This window comes from Equus caballus, chromosome X, assembly GCF_041296265.1.
Source record: "Equus caballus isolate H_3958 breed thoroughbred chromosome X, TB-T2T, whole genome shotgun sequence".
NCBI classification, from domain to species: domain Eukaryota; kingdom Metazoa; phylum Chordata; class Mammalia; order Perissodactyla; family Equidae; genus Equus; species Equus caballus.
The window spans coordinates 110,449,789-110,467,373 of record NC_091715.1 but is presented as its reverse complement, the minus strand read 5'-3'; the positions used below and the strand labels follow the sequence as shown (position 1 = coordinate 110,467,373).

The following is a 17,585-nucleotide window of genomic DNA, read 5'->3' as shown; positions in this document are numbered from 1 at the left end:
TCAAGGTGCAGTGTGGTCTCTGGCTGCCTTAACTGAGAAACAGGCCAGAAAGCAGTGGCAGATTAATGGAGTTGGGAGGGAAGTGGTTGATTTTTGACAGAGGGGTCTGTGAAAGCCATTTGTGAGCTAGGCTGAAAAGATTAGATTTGAAAAGATTCTCAGCCTCTTGAATCTGAGATTACTTGTTCCAAAAGGCACCTTGAAAGGTTCTTACAACTATATATATGTTCCTGTTGCCAGGGAGGGGGTACCTGATCCAGAGAGATGAGAAGCTTTCTTGACTATATTCAGCAAAGAACAAGGCAGATTTTCTTAGTAGCCAGTCTAGAGTTAAACAACCTTCACTGGATGGAAAGTTGCCTCCCATTTTGATTTTAGGAAAAAGTGACTGAACAGTACTTGCTCAGTGATAAGCATACAGTGTGAGACTAAGCATCCCTTATTTTATTCTACCCATTTTAACCTAGGTGATGTGTCCCCATGAAAAGCCCACATTAATGCACTATTGGACATCTTACCTAGGTCAAATGGGCACATCCTGTAACTTCATGGTGAGCTCTCCTTCCCTCTTCTCCCTTGTAGTAGGGGCAGGCTCTGTCGGTTGTCTTCCTTCTTCCTTCACTCTCTGAAAAATCTTGGTTCCTGACTCTCTTGAGATATCACTTCCTTCCAGTCCTCCAGGCCAACAATACCATGCCACTGGAAGCTGGGGACTTTCTGGGCAGCCTTGATTTCATTCAGGCTTTCCTCCTGCCATTTGTTCCATGCTGGATGTCAAGAGTCAAAAGCTATCTGATCAGGCTGCATTTAAGTTGGCAGAGCAGTCACTAACTCAGTTCTATGGTTCTTCCATTGAAGCCTATAGACCATAGAACTCTGAATCAGGCAGAAGGAAGGGAAGATGGGAAAAGTGCTGGAAAGCAGAATCCCATAAGGACCCAAATGGTCCTCAAGAGAATAATGTTATCAATAAACAAGGGCCAAGTGGCATATCAATGAGCCCCAGGACTGGCAAGCTAGATAAAAAAATAGGCCGATGGAGCTTACGTGATAACTTTCTGCATTTGGTGCTGTGACCCAACTCATCTCCCCATCCCTGCAGAGAAACCTGGGACCATGAGGAGCAGCCTGACCCTGGTGGGGACCCTCTGGGCCTTCCTGTCCCTTGTTACCGCTGTGGCCAGTTCTACCAGTTACTTCCTGCCATACTGGCTCTTTGGATCCCAGCTGGGGAAGCCAGTGTCATTCAGCACATTCCGGAGGTGCAACTACCCTGTGCGGGGAGAGGGGCACAGTCTGATCATGGTGGAAGAGTGTGGGCGCTATGCCAGCTTCAGTGCCATCCCAAGCCTGGCCTGGCAGATGTGCACGGTGGTGACAGGTGCCGGCTGTGCTCTGCTGCTCCTGGTGGCACTGGCTGCTGTCCTGGGCTGCTGCATGGAGGAGCTCATCTCCAGGATGATGGGACGTTGCATGGGAGCAGCGCAGTTTGTGGGAGGTAAGAATGTTGCTGGGATTGGGTAGGTTGGGGAGCTTTGCAGGGGGAGTGGGGAGTGGGAAGTGTTGCCTTATGGGGAAATCAATTCTCATCCCCTCCCCTTTGTCTGACTCTAAGGCTATAAATGGGGACCCCTTTGAAACACCTAGTCTAGGACTCCCCAAAGTGCAATCTACATTGTAGTTTTATTCACAGCAAAATTGGTGAATAGACAGAGTTGATATCTGTTTTTTGGCCTTCATTTTCATCACCTTCTTCTGCCTACAGGGTGCCCATTTAAGAATATTATCCAGGTCTGCTTTCCAGGGGGGCAGCAACATATACTGTATTACTACTCTTCCAAAATAAACTTGATCTTTAAGAGCACTGATCTCTGGTAGTTATCTCAGAGGGCAGTGATCTGATAAACACATACACCCAGGTGCTATTACTAACAAGAGTTTAATGTACAGTCCTCATCAAATAAATACATCTCTAATAGTGAAATGCTTTGTACCGGACAGACTCTAAGTGACCGCTTATTTGGTGGACATCTAAGGCTAGCCCTGTCTGGTAGCCATTAGCAGTCTATCTAGGTTTCTTACGGCCCTGGCCCACCCTACTTATCTTTTCTCTCCTTTAGTCTCCGTCGAAATTTAGTTCAGGACACCTGGGATGCTGGCAGGGTGTAGATGGGCTAGGAAAGAGCAAAATGCAGAAATGGTAGATTGTAGGAAGGCAATGAGAGCAGTTTAATTTGAACTGTATGAGAAGAAAAAGAAAATTTAGATAGACAGGCAAATATTTGTGTGAATACATGAATATTTTTTACACCTGAATGGGGCACTGCGAAAAAGTGCTGGTGGGACCTATTGCTGAAGTTTGTCGTTGTTGTTCATGAAGTTATAGGACCATTATCATCTCCATTAGCAGAACAGTGTGGGTAACTAGAGCCAGGAAACTTGGATCCCACTTCTGCCTCTTTCACTAAGTTGCCCTGTGGCTGTGGGCAAATGACAGTGACTTCTCCTGTGTTCACTTCCCTTCTCCATTTGAATTTGTTCACTGGCAAGATAGCCCAGATCCTAATTTTCTTTTTCCTCTCCAATGACTGCATTAGGTGGCCTTGGAGTGAGATGGTATTTATGAGCTAAGACGTGGTCCTCAACAGGGGCTGATTTTTCACACGGCCCCCAGAGACATTTGGTAATGTCTTTGAGACATTTTTGGTTGTGATGACTTGGGGAGGTTGCTACTGACATCAAGTGGGTAAAGGCAAGAGATGCTGTTAAATATTCCACAATGCACGGGAAGAAGATAGCTCCTCACTCCCAACACTAAGTATCCTGCCGAAAGTGTCAATAGTGCCAAGGTTGAGAAACCCTGAGCTATGGGATCATGGTTTCCTGGCCTGCTTATGAAAAGCACCAGATTTCTTTTGTTGTGCCAGTTAAGGTGTGTTCTGGTTCCCTCTTTCCTTAGACTCATTGTAAAAATTTTAAATGTGAATTAGCATTCTATCTATTAACATTCTCCTTTATGTCTAAATTTTTCCACTCTTTATCTGCTAACGGTTTTCTGGCCACATTGGAAAGTTGTTGTATTAGTTTCTTCCTTCTCCTTAAAAACCACAGTACAGAACCAGTTACTAAGGCTGGTCTAAGTCAATGACTTTATCTTCCTTTGGGGGCTCCACAGATATAACAAATGAACCTTAAGCAGACTCACCTTTCACCTGAATTCTCAGGTATGCTATAGTTAGCTCAGCACTTCTATGGACACATTATTTCAGAGGTGACACTTACTGGCAGGAGAAAGAGGTGGTCTTTGCAGCTCATATTTATAGCCCCAGGGCCCAGCTCTGTGCCTAGCATAGAGAAGGTGTTCAGGGGGCCGGCTCCATGGTATAGTGGTTAAATTCTTGTGCTCTGCTTTGGTGACCTAGGGTTCACAGTTTTGGATCCTGGGCACAGACCTACGCACTGCTTATGAAGCCATGCCAGCAGGCGTCTCACATATAAAATAGACAAAGATGGCGATGGATGTTAGCTCAGGGCCAATCTTCCCCAGCAAAAAAAAGGTCTTCAGTAACTGTAGAAAGAATGAATGCATGGCTAAGGCAAGGTCTAGTATGTGTTTGGGTAAGTTGGACATGTGAGAGCTGGATTCATTTACATCCTTCTCTTTTTATTTTTCAGGCTTCCATTCAGGGGTGTTAGCACCCTAAGTTCTCTTTTCTTCTGACTTGAGAGTGAGAACTTAGCCACACTTGTATTTCTAAGAGTTTCCAGCAGAGAGTGAGGAGGGGCTAACTGGTAGGAATCAGAAGGCTGGTAGAAACAGCCTCCATCAGACTCTAAGCATTAACAGTGGCTCCTACTCCCAGCTTGCTTCCTATCTTGGGCTTGACTGAGACGTTTGCAAAACTCTTATGGTTCTCCATATGACACATTTTAGCTGATCCCACCTTCTAGGTCTAGAAACTCAAAGGAAATTGTTGGGGGAGATGTGGGTAGGTAATAGAGTTTTAGCCATTCATGGACTGAGTAGGGAAGAACTTTGACTAAGTGGTGGTTGCCATACAGAGGAAGTCAAAACATCAATACCATTTTTATCTGACGTGATTCTGCATTCTATATTCTCCATTGATCTTTGCTCATAGGATCATGGTCATGCTATTTACACTTAGATGAGGGTCTTTAAAGTTCAAGGATAAAATGCCATTTGACAGTAGTCATGGAAAGAGTCAAGACCCCAGGTGTTCCACAAGTTTTATCCCTGGACAAATGAATGATATGGAACAAATCGCTAAATTTCCACAGCTTCCCCATCTGGAACACCTGTCAACTAAAAGTCATTTCCACCTCCTTTTTAGAAACTGGTGTCTGTCAAGATTATACCAGATGTGAAGGAATGGTGAAGACTGCTTGGATGTATGAAAGAGCCCCTTGGCACATGACCATTACCCAAGGATCTTCAGAGATCTTGGGTCTGACTCTTCAGAGATAGGCTCTGCCAGTGGCAGGAAGCCAAGCCTGAACAGCATTTTGAGCTCCATGGATAAAGGACACAAGAGAAAGAGCTGCGTGGGTTAAGTTTAAGCTTGTTGTTCGGCTGAGGGGAATTGATTTTGTTGCTCCAGGCCTGGCTGCTTCTCGGCAGCTGGTGCATTAACCGAAATACATCAGGAGGAGGACCCAATTTGTTTCAGGTCTGGTTTATCTCTGCCAGACCCCAAACCACTGAAGAGATGGAGTATCCATTAAGAACTATCCCCTCCCCCTGCCTGACTCTTGTTCCTCAGTTTGGCTGCTGCCCACAAAGATGAGCAGTGGGAAGTGGGAGAGACAGGAAGAAATAAAGAGTTGCTGGCCTGAGTCATACTCAGCAAGGTGACCTGATGGGGCCCTTGGGTCCCATTTGCTCCACCTGCAGCTGATCCAGCTGGACAAGCCTTGGGTCCAAAGAGCCTTCCACTGGGACCTACATGCCTTGCTCCAACCGGTGAAGGAAACATCTGGCCAGGAGATTATTTCAACCCTCGGGATGGCTGAGATTTCCAACCAGCTGGCCCCCAGGCTCTGAGAACAAAGTCATTATTCACAGCCCCCTGTGTATGCATTTGCAAGAGGCTTGTGAATTATCCTCTATCTTCAGTGAGAGCTAAACAAAGAAGAAATAGGTGAGAAGTAAATATAAGGAACTTCTTGGCAGGAAAAAGTGTAAGATCTTGGATCAGGTTACTTGAAGGAGGCCAAGAATCTTTCTAGAGCAGGGAATGTATCAGAATCATCTGGAGTGACTAAAAAATGTGGACTCCCCAACTCTTCAGTCCTCTTTCCCATTCTGATATACACAGCAACAGGTGGAGGCCTGCATGTTTTGAAAAATCTTCCCAGTGTCTCTGATGTGTATGTGTTCCCTTTCCCCAGACCAAGTGAGAACCACTCCTTGGACTTTTCTTTTTTGGTTAAGGGGATAGAATCCAACACACCCAGACAGGCACCAATGTTTTTCTCCATGTAAGGTTCTAATGCTACATGCTTCAAGCTGAGTGAAAATCACCACTGGAGGTCTTGGTTCAAGGAAAGAGTATTATTTTTCTAAAAATCATTGTCTTCTCTGGAAACCGTGCATTTCCTGGAAAGTTTCACCAGGTATTACTTAACTTATCCTTACAATGCTGAACAAGGATTACAAAAGTGACTTTCTGTTTGAGAAAATGGTATTTAAAGAAGTTAACCTACTAGCAAAGGCTCATGTAGCAATTGGAGGAGAGCAGAGAATACGGTCCATGGCTTCTGACTCTCAGACCTGGGATTTATGCGCTGGTGCTATTGATTTTTCTTTTGCTCTTTGGAGAAGAAGTGCTATCATATGTTTATCAGAGTGGTCCGTGAATCACTCGTATAAGAATTACCTGAGGCGCTTGTTAATGCAGATTCCTTAGTGCCATTCTATGCCTACTGAATCAGAACTGATGTCTGGCACTCTGCATTTTATACAACCTCTCAGGCTGATTTATTTTTGAAATTGTAGTATGAAATATTTCAGATGTATGTACCACTCAGCTTAGAAATAGAATATCACCAATATAGTTGAAGTCTCCTTCATACCCTGATCATATTCCCTTGTCCCCACAGCAAAGGTAACTATCTTGGATTTGTTATTTATCATTCCTTAGCATCATTCTAGTACACAATAAAATTTGAGAACTTCTGGTCAGTTTTGTTCATAGTGTTGCATTTTTCTGGAATTCCCTTTTCTTCCATCTCTGCCTGTAAACATCTGCCTATTTCTCAAAGGCTAGGTAAAATGCAACCTCCCTGTGAAGCCCCTTCTGATCTACTTTGAAACTCTCTATCAGAAGTGAGCTATCTTATAACTGAGAGAGAATATGGGGTCAAATGAATGGAGAGTTGAGTGGGGGAGTTCCCTGGGAAGGGAAAGCTGAGATATAGCTGGAGGGCAGACATAAATTTTCCACGGTATTTGAGTTAAAGTTGCTACAAGAGCAATAAATTGAGCAAATAAATAACAAATTAACTCATTCTAGGCTTCTTCTCAGGATAGTAAATTCAAACTACCTAGTAACCATATTTGAACAGATGTTTCGGAGTGAGTTGGGAGTGTAACAAAATGGCTGCCTATCAATAGTTGCACTTGTGAATGGGAGGTGGGCGGGGGGGTGAAAGGAGTTGGTAAGACCCAGTGAGGAGGCTTTTTCTGTCCAGAGGCTAAAGATTAAAGTGTAAAGATTAGGCATCTGCCTAATTGAGACTGTGCAGTTGGAGAGGGTTATACAGCTGTTGGGATATGGGGAAATAGTAATTCTGGCATCAAGGGAAGGTTGAAGGCAGCTGGGATGTAGCTGAAGGGAGGGCTCCAAGGTCTGAGATTATGTGCCTGAGGCTTTGTATTGGTTTGAGGTTGCCACAGGGCTGAAACTGAGTAAAGGGTCCAACCCCAGGCTTCTCCTTGGTAAGAGCAGTGAATTCAAACTATAGCAGCCACGTTTGGGTGGGACACTGGTACATTTTGTGATGGGGTATTCTTGTAGAAAGAGCAGTTGAGGGAGGGAAACAAGATGGCAGCCCACTGGTTACCTGCACGTGTGCAGTAGGGAAGTAAGGATGGTAACACAATCTAAAGGGTTTTCTTTCCATTTCTAGAGGCAAATGAGAATAGGAAAGTAACCATCTGAGCGTGTGCAGTTGGGACAGACTTCTCCAACTGGCAGTTCAACCCAGAGTCAGCAATGGCAAGTGGATAAGTGGGAGCTAGGGCTACTGCTCCCGTGTGGCAGGGCTGAGATTTAAACTAGCTTTCCCTGCCACCAGAGCTCCTGCTCTTAATATTTTTCATGGTGTTTTTCTTAAGTGTTGGTACCAGGACCAGATGCATCAGAATCACTAGCGTGCTTTTGAAATGCATATTTCTGGGCTGCAGTGACTGAATCAAATACCTATGGGTGAGGCCTAAGAATCTACATTTTTAACAAGCCTCCACTCTTCCAGAAAGTGGCAGGGCCTGGCACTGGCAAATAACTTCCATGTTGCTATTTGAAGCATATCTTCACAATCCCAAATTGATGAGAATTGTTGGGGACAAATCTAACTGAGGAAAAATTACCCTATGCTTCATTGTTTTTAAAATGTGTCTCCCAGAACATCTTTACCCAGCTGTGATCAAACGGAATGAAATCAGCCGTCAGTTATGAGTCAAAGGAAATGTGTGTACCACCTACCGTGCTCACCTTTCTAAAATGCAGAAGGAAGGGTGGGGGATGGGAGGGGTGGTAGGGCAGGTTGGGCAGAGCATGGAGCCACATGCACTGGGGCAGACACATGCCTTGCAGAGATTCCTGGTCTTTGGCTTGGTGCTTGTGCAAAATTGCAAGATAACTCCAACCAGGCAGCTTTTGAATTGAGCCCTGTTCAGCTTTTGACTTTTTAGCTATTTGTTATGAGGACAAAGAGGTGAGGAAGAAATTAGCATGGAGAATGTAGGTGGAAAGTGAGAGAGGAGTTGTTATGAGCATTACTTTTGAAACAGCCCTTTAAGATAGAGTACTATTATTCCTAGTTTAAAGATGAGGTAACTGAGACACAGACAGATTAAGTAACTTTCCTAAAGTCACACCTCTAGGTGGCAGAGCTGAAATTTGAATTTAGGTCTACACTGACTACAGAACTCATTCTCTTTTTTTTTATTCCAGCTCTATTGAAATATAATTGACGTATATCATTGTGTAAGTTTAAGGTATACAATGTGATGATTTCATACACTTATATATTGTGAAATGATTACAACAATAAGGTTAGTTAACATCCATCACTCTACATAATTACCGGTTATTGTGGTGAAAACACTTAAGACCTACTCTCTTAGCAACTTTCAAGTATATAATACAATATTATTCTCTTGAGCCATCATGTTGTGCTGTCTCTATGGATCCAATGCCTATAAGACTCCTAGTACTTGCTAGAAATATTATTGCCAAAAGGTAGTCATTTCTGGATACCTGTCTCTAGAAGGACAGAACTTCTAAGGGTTGATAGTCTCTGATTAGTGAGAAAAAGTGTTGCCAGTAACTGGCTATGTGACCTTGGGTAAATCGCTTTCCCTCTCTTGGTCTCAACATCCACGTTTGTAATGGGAAGGGATTGGAATAGGTAATCTCCAAAGGCCTTTCCCTCTCCAAGATTCTATGGCTGTGTCAGGTGTCTAGGATGATCTCCTATCCCTGCCGTGGAGATCCCTTCAGAAGGCTTCCCCCTTGGGTAGTGTGGGTGAAGGAAGCTGTCTGTTAGGCGGGTGCAGCATATTCTGAAACAGATGGATTTATTGAGCACTTATTATGTACCAGGTACCAAGGGTACATAGCTGAGGATAAATAAGTCCCCTTCCTTCAAGGAATGAACACTCTAGTGAGGGAAGCAGACAGCAAACAATAGTGAAGGAAATATATCACGGGGTATTTTAATCACAGGGGTATGCACAGGGTGCTGTGGGAAGAGAGAGAAGGAATACGTAACTTAACCTGGGAGGTGGGTGTTAGAGACGGCTGAGGAAAGGCTTCCTGGAGGAGGTAATCCTTGACCTGAGCTCCATAGCATGGTAAGGTCTGAAGAGCAGGGGGGCTGAAGAAGGTGGAAGGTTCCCCCTGCAGTGTCAAGAAAGGCACTTGGCCAGCACTAGTTCCTGCTTGAGAAGCCAGAGTGTGTGCCAGTCCCAGGGATCTGAGTGTGCAGGTTGGAAAGCAGAAAGGCTGTTCTTTTATAAACTTGTGTTCTTTTCTTCCTAGTCTGTGAGGGAAAGTTCACTTTTTATTAACTCTTCCCTCAAAGTGTATACACTGAAAGCAGGAAGAAGCTTAAGTTTCATTTCCAATCTTGTCGTGCATACATTGTGCAAAATCTGGGCTCACAAACCCTGGCTCATACTTCCTTATAGAGTAGGATTTCAGTTTATCTGTGGTAAAAAAACAAAAAACAAAAAATGAAAAACGAAAAACCGGGAGTATTGTTCCATTGCCGCTGGATAAATTCCAGAGCCTAGAAAAGTCCTTGAGTGACCAGTTTCATTTCCTTTAATACTATGAGACAGATAAGAATGCCTTCTAATTTTAAGCATTCCACTGAAGGGAATTTCTAACCTTAATTGGTTATTCTTTTAGTTCCTAAACCCTCTCTCACTGTCAGGAAGTTCTCTCTATTTTTCTGTTTAAAATTCTTGCTATTTCTTAATGTCCTTGTCCTTTTCTCTGACCTCACTGAGTATTGAAGGAATCTGGTTGCTATGTCGCAGACAAGCTGAGAGAGTACTTTGAGATTTTCTTCCAAAAGGATTCATCTGAAGGCAAAATAAGTTTATGAGCTTCTCAGAGTGTGTATGGAATCTTCCTCAGTGGAGAAAGAGTAGGGCAGGTGTGGCCAGCAGTCCCTGGAGCAGCCTACCTTTCACTGTCCAGCTAAGGCCTAGAGCTCTGGCACCTACAAATATGCCATTCATTCATCACCGATCAAGTACCTTCTCTGTGGATGTTCTGTGTTATGAGTTAGTTTCTGCATCCACACTGGTGGCAGGTGACCTTCACATGACCCTTGTTGTGGCACTCAAGTATAGTGTTCTTATAGTTAGGCTCTCTTCGTTGCAAGTAGCAGAGACTCACTTGAGTTCTCTTAATGAAAAAAGAGTTTATTATAACATAGGGAAAGTGAAACTGGAGAGCCATTGGGAAGGACCGGATTCTCTCCAGCTCTTTCATGGGCAGTATGGAGTTTTTCTTCATGGTGTGTCTGTTTCATGCCACTGTATTCTCTCCCTCTATCAATTAGCTTGCTCAGCTTACCCAGAATTGATGTCTATTTTTAACTTTGGACTGAACTTGGCTTTAGCTTTACACAGACTTAATTCTAACTCTTAGTGTTTTTTCCTAACTTCTGCTCTATCTGCTAAGCCTTTCAGCATCTCTGCTTCTTGACTAAAATTTCCAGAAACAAAAATCTGGCCCAGCTCATCTCTTCACGCCAAGTTATGTCACCATTACCGGCCAGCCAGTGAATTTGGTTGCTTTTGCGTCAGATGCCAATACTTGGTTCAATCCACTGTTGTGAAAACTCAGGAGGTCATATCTTATAAAATGTAAACCTAGGCAGTAAGCAAGAGCTGTGGATGAGACAGTTGCCCTTAGAAGGCAGTGCCTGCAAGAAGACGCAGATTTGTATCTCTGGTCGAAAGAGTAAAATTGTCACTAAGATCCCACAGAGTTTCCCTGTGGCAACCAAGTGACAAAACAAAATGGAGATGAAGGCAAGGGTCACAGTGGAAGGTATTGGAAGCCAAAGAAAGGAAGAATGCTTAGCATGAAGCTGGAATAATTTCCCAGAAAAAGAAAGTGTTTCTGGAAGAGGCAGTATGGTGTCCCGCTGACCAGGAGAAGCCTATGCAACATGTGTGCTTTCTGTAGATCTCAATCTGGCTGCTGACTCCAAATTACAGAAATCATGACCTACCTCCAACGAGTAGGGATCTACCTGACACTTAGAAAAGGCTAAATTTTAGGAAAGAGTAGAAGTCTCTATATTGTTACTCTTTGTAAATCAAAACAAGGTAGAAGAGGAGTCTTGTTGGAGAGACCAACTTAGCTTTGTAAGTCACTGTCAAAATCATTTTGGCTGTAAAAAGCACGTTGGCCTGTCTCATTCCTAATACTGCCTGTTCTTTATGAGTCATCCCCTGTACTATCTAATGCAACTCACCACCCATGGCATGGCAAAGAAATCCTGTTGAGTTGGTAGTGTCATAGACATTTAGGGTAAAGGGGAAAAGTAAACTCTGAGAGGAGGAGGCAGAATTTGAGCTGAGTTAACGCAGAGGGAATGTTGGGGTGACAGAGACCTGTTAAATATATATATTTTTCTACTTGTATGTATGCTTTTCTTTCCAGGGCTGCTGATAAGCTCAGGCTGCGCATTATACCCCTTAGGATGGAATAGCCCGGAGATAATGCAAACATGTGGGAATGTCTCCAATCAATTTCAGTTAGGTAAGGTGGCCTGGGTTGGATGGCAGTGATGGTTCATTGGGAATCTGTTTTTCAAAGTGCTTTACCTCTTGGAAAGGCCTCTGTTTGCTAGTGGTGCTTGCCTGAGTCTCTCTCACTGTTAGCTTGGGGGAAGTGATAGCTTGGGTAGTCTCATTTGTACTTGCTAACTCACAAGGGTTGGGCATAAATTCCACTTTTAAAACTGTGTCTGTCCACAACCTTGGTGCACTTCTACCCAGAGTTCTGTGACCAATTTTGGGGCAACCCTATCTACAGAGGAATTTCAAGCGCTTGGAAACTGATGATCTGTGATCCTCTGCATAAATCCTAGTTCCCATTAGTATTTCCTTCTAGGTACTGTTTACCAAATACAAATCAACAGTATTTTTTCTCACTCCCCACTGAGGATATCATGAGAGGTAATTAGGTTTACCTCAAGCATTAGCAACCTATGTTAAATATTGGGAATTTTTACTTGCATGTTACTGGCATTGTTACATTGTTACTGGCATGTTAATGACTAGTACCGTTAAATACTAGAATGGGTGACAGAAGTAGCTCTGGAGTCTTCTGTGGTCGCCAACTCTCATTGAGAATGGCTTAAGTTCACTATTGTGAATTGGGAATTAGATTAGACTCTAATTGGAAGACTTCACAATATTTTCCCAACATACCATAATGGAAGAGAGTAGGAGGGGAAAGGTCTAGCTTTCCTTGAGTATTCTCAATTGTAGGAGAGAATTTTGGAGCAATGAAGCCACCTATTCCCTATAGCTATGGTCCAATACTTTCCATTCTTTCTGTTGCCTCAGACTGTTTTTTGAGTCTCCCCTACCCATTTTCGGAGGAAGGAGTTGTTCACTGTACAAACATAACATGAAGTAAAGGCTATATAGAAGATGTGACAAGGGTGGACCCTGGAATGTCCAGCGTTCCTGGCTCAGGGCAGGGCTGACTGGTAAATATAGTAATTCTGCCATAGGTGAAGGAATGAGTAAATACCTGGGGGAAGGCGCTGAAGAAAATGGAAGCAAGCTATGAGTCCCCCTAGCTGGGGTAGAGAAAGCTGAAGATTTAGCACATTTCTCCTACTTGGTTGTTAGACGTATAATTCTACTTTTTAAAAATAATGGCTTTATTGATATATAATTCATATACTATAAAATTTGCCCCTTTAAAGTATACAATTAGTGGTTTTCAGTATATTCACAAGGTTGTGCAATCATCACCACTATCCAACTCGAGAATATTTTCATAACCCCCAAAAGAATCTCCTTACCCATGAGCAGTCACTCTCCGTTCCCCCCTGTACCCCAGCCACCAGCAACTACTGTCAATATAGATTTGACTATTACGGAAATTCATATAAATGGAAGCATATCATATGTGGCTTTATGTGTTTGGCTTCTTTTACTTAGCATAATGTTTTTCAAGTTCATCCACATTGTAGCATGTATCAGCACTTCGGCTTTTCATGACTGAATAATATTTCGTTGTATGGATATAACACATTTTATTTATCCACTCATCAGTTGATGAATACTTGGTTTTTTTCCTCACTTTGGGGCTATTACAAATGATACTGCTATGAATATTTATGTACATATTTTTATATGGACATATATTTTCATTTCTCTTGGGTATACATCTAGGCACAAAATTGCTGGGTTAAATGGTAACTCTGTATTTAAGCCTTTTGAGGAACTACCAGGCTGTTTTCTAAAGTGACTGCATAATTTTACATTTCCACCAGCAGTGTACAAGGATTCCAATTTCCCAACATCTTCACCAATACTTATGTTCCATTTTTTAAATTATAGCTATCCTAGCCGGCGTGAAGTGGTATCTCATGTGATTTTAATTTACATTTCCCTGATGACTGATGATGTTGAGCATCTTTTTATTTACATATTGGCCATTTCTATATCTTCTTTGGAGAAATGTCTATTCAAATCTTTTGCATTTTTTAACTGGGGTGTTTACCTGTTTTTGTTGAGTTATAACAGTTCTTTATAAATTCTGGATACTAGGCTCTTTCCAGATATATGATTTGCAAGTATCTTTTTTTCCGTTCTGTGGGGTGTATTTTCACTTTCTTGATGACATCCTTTGAAGTACAAAATTATTTAGTTTTGATGAAATTCAATTTTATCTATTTTTTCTCTTGTTGCTTGTGTTTTTGGTGTCATCTAAGAATATATCGCCAAATCCAAGGTAATGAAGATTGTTTTGGCTATGTTGTGTCCCTTGCATTTCCATGTGAATTTTAGGTTCAGCTTGTTGATTTCTGCACAAAAGCCAGCTGGGATTTTGATGGAGGTTTCACTAAATCTGCAGGTCTGTTTGGAGAGTATTGCTACTCTGGCAATATTAAGTTTTCCAATCTATGAACATGAGATGATGCTCCATTGAGTTAGTTGTCTTTAATTTATTTCAACGATATCTTGCTGTTTTCAGTATACAAGTGTTGTACTTATTTTGTGAAATACATTCCTAGGTATTTTATTGTTTTTGATGATACTATAAATAGAATTGTTTTCTTAATTTTATTTTTGGATTGTTCATTGTTAGTGTATAAAAATAGAAATGGGGGGCTGGCCCGGTGGTGTAGTGGTTAAGTTCGTACACTCTGCTTCAGCGGCCTGGAGTTCACAGGTGCAGATCCCGGGTGTGGACCTACACACAGCTCATCAAGTCATGCTGTGGTGGTGTCCTACATACAAAATAGAGGAAGATTGCCACAGATATTAGCTCAGGGACAATCTTCCTCAAGCAAAAAGAGGAAGACTGGCAATGGATGTTGGCTCAGGGCCAATCTTCCTCACCAACAAAAACACCCAAAAACAAATGATTTTTCTATATTAACCTTATGTCCTGTAACCTTGCTGACATTTCTTTATTAATTCTAATGATTCTTTAGTGGATTTCTTAGGAATTTCTACTTACAAGACCATGTCATCTAAAAATAGAGGTAGTTTTACTTCTTCCTTTCCAATCTGGATGTATTTTCTTTTCCTTGTCTGATTGCCCTGGCTAGAACCTCCAGAGCAACGTTGAATAGAACTGGTAGGAGTAAATATCTTTGTCTTATCCCTGATTTTAGGGATAAAGCATCCAATTTTTCACCATTAAGCATGGATGTTAGGTTTTTTTTCATAGATGGCTTTTATTAAGTTGAGAAAGTTCCCTTCTATCTATTCCTAGTGTGTTAAGTGTATTCATCATGAAAGGGTGATGGATTTTGTCAAATGCACTTTTTTTTTACCTACTGAGATGATCATATGCATTTTATCGATTAATTTCCATATGTTAAACCAACCTTGTATTTCTGGGATGAATGACAGGTGGTCATGGTGTGTAATCCATTATATATGTTGCTGGATTCAGTTTCCTAGTATTTCGCTTAGTATTTTGTTGAGCATTTTTTGCATCTATATTCATTGGGAAATTGGTCTGTGGATTTCTTTTCTTGTGACGTATTTGTTAGATTTTGGTATGAGGGTAATATTGGCCTCGTAGAAAGAATTGCTATGATTCTAATTTGATTAATGTAAAATGCACTGGACACTTTGTTGTTCTGTGGATCCTTAGGGAGGAGGAAAGGATTGCCAAAGCCTGCTTGAGTCAAGCCCTCATAGCTCCTTTTTGGAACCACCTTTGTATTCTTCCAACTATCTAAGTTTCTCTCATCCCTCTGAGGCCCACATTTCCTGTCCGTATTCTCAAATTACAAGCCTCCATATTAGCACCTTTCTGGTTAATGCTGAAAAGAAGAGACAATCTGTGCCATCCTTGACCCTTTTCTGGTCATCTGCTCAAACATACATGATAGTGCCAATTGTATTAACCCTTGCAAAATAGAGGTGCCAGTAGCAGCAGCAAAACATGTAGTAGAATTAAAAGGAATTTTTTTATGATGTGTTAGGAATACCAAGCTTGTGAATACCAAGGTTTGGGAATGCCAGTACTAGAAGTACAGCCTTTTTCCTTAGATCTTTCTTTAATCTCTGGAGATTCTGGCAGTGTGGAACCATCCTTGGCACACCTCAGATATTGTATAAAAGGATGAATGAAATGGGAGAAAAGAACTCTGAATGTCCAGTGTACAGACTTTTGTGCCTTTTTCCTTGAGAGGCAGCATGGCATACTGAAAGTTCATAGGCTTTAGAGTCAAAGATCTCAGTTGGTATCCAGGCTCTGCCACCTATGTAGTTTTATGGGGTAAATTCGCTTGATGTCTGTGTCTGTTTCCTTCTCTGTAAAACTAGGCATAATAATGATATCTGTCTCAGTGTTGTTGCTACAATGAAATAATAAAAAGCATATTAAAGTACCTAGCACAGTGTCTGACTTAAATGATGGCCTTCTTTAAAATATGGCTGAGTAAAATGCATTGGGGAGTAGAATATCAATTGACGACATTTACTTTGATTCTGCTGTAGGCTCTATATCCCACTATGTGCTCTGTATTTTGGGAAAGGAGATTCACAGAGCCAAGAGAGACATGGAGCGTACTCAGGGAACAAAGTTTCTTACCCTGACTTGCTTGAGAGAGATGAAGGGGTAGGAAGAACAATAGAGGCAGGTATTGACAGTCTGCCAAGGTGATTCTGAGAGTAAGTAAAAGAGATTTCTCTGATGCTCTGAATGGCATCCTGCAGCCTCCAGTGTGAAGGGGTCACACTCATGTCTTCAACTCCTCTTTCCCTAGGTTTTCTTTCAAGTTATCCTGAACCATCCACAGTTATGATTTTTAGTCATAACCTGAATTATTAAGTATATGACTTGTATTAAGGCAGAAATCTTCATGTCTGTATTGGATTAAAAATAGCCAAAAATTCTTTGATACTTTTCCCATAGAGAGGCCAGGTCTATCTCTACCTGCTATCCCCTGAATCTGGGCTGGCCTATAACTGCTTTAACCAGTAGAGTATGGCAGAAGTGACATCAAGCTTGTTCTAGGCCTACCCTCTAAAGAACTTGTAGTCTCCATGTTGGCTTCTTAGAGCTCTGAACCATCATCTAAAAAGTCTGACTACTCTGCTGGAGAGACCACACGGAAAGTCCTGGAGATACTTGGAGACAGAGAGAGGACCAGCTGAGTTCAAACTTCCAGCCCTTCCTGCCACGACACCAGAGATATGAGTAAAGCAATCTTGAACCCTCCACACTAGCCATCTGAATACCACTGAATGAGCCTAGTTGATACCAATCAGAGTAGAAGAATTGCTTGGCTGAGCCCTGACCAAATCGTGACCAACAGAGTCATGAGATATAATAAAATGGTCATTGTTTTAACCTGCTGTGTTCTGGGGGTGGTTTGTTATACAACAGTGGATAACCAGAAAATGCCAAATCATATACATATAAATTTGATTATTATTTTTAATCAAAAGTAATTTATGTATGTGATAAAATAAAACAGTACATAAAGGTTGAAAATGCAAAGTCAGTCTTTTTTCTGACCCCAATCTCATTCCCCAAAGACACCATTAAATTCCTTTTGTATCTCTCCAGAATTTTTTTTTATGTAAATTGATTTTTATTGAGTTAATGATAGGTTACAATCTTGTGAAATTTCAGTTGTATATTATTGTTTTTCAGTCGTGTTGTAGGTACACCCCTTCACCCTTTGTGCCCACCCCCCACCCCACCTTTCGCCTGGTAGCCACTAATCTGTTCTCTTTGTCTCCATGTTTAAATTCCTCATATGAGTGGAGCCATACAGAGATTGTTCTTCTCTATCTGGCTTATTTCACTTAACATAATTCCCTCAAGGTCCATCCATGTTGTTGCAAATGGGACGATTTTATTCTTTTTTATGGCTGAGTAGTATTCCATTGTATATATATATATATATATATATATATATATATATACACACACCATATCTTCTTTATCCAATCATGAGTTGATAGGCACTTAGGTTGCTTCCACGTCTTGGCTATTGTAAATAATGCTGTGATGAACATAGGGGTGCATGGGACTTTTGGAATTGCTGACTTCAAGCTCTTTGGATAGATACCCAGTAGTGGGATGGTTCATAGGGTATTTCTA

The 17,585-nt window shown here is 41.8% G+C and overlaps 1 protein-coding gene across 3 annotated transcripts in view; it reads left to right on the top strand.

Annotated features, from left to right (window-relative positions):
- LHFPL1 (LHFPL tetraspan subfamily member 1) overlaps positions 1-17,585 on the top strand; it is a 95,498-nt gene that overhangs the window by 56,919 nt on the left and 20,994 nt on the right. For 2 of the 3 annotated variants that reach the window (XM_070257780.1, XM_001488695.5), the window contains exons 2-3: positions 1,103-1,498; positions 11,430-11,528. In XM_070257780.1, the coding sequence (XP_070113881.1) occupies positions 1,117-1,498; positions 11,430-11,528 (481 nt within the window). In that variant the 5' untranslated portion in view covers positions 1,103-1,116. The remainder of the gene's footprint in view (positions 1-1,102; positions 1,499-11,429; positions 11,529-17,585) is intronic. The other variant, XR_011434871.1, reaches the window with a different exon arrangement.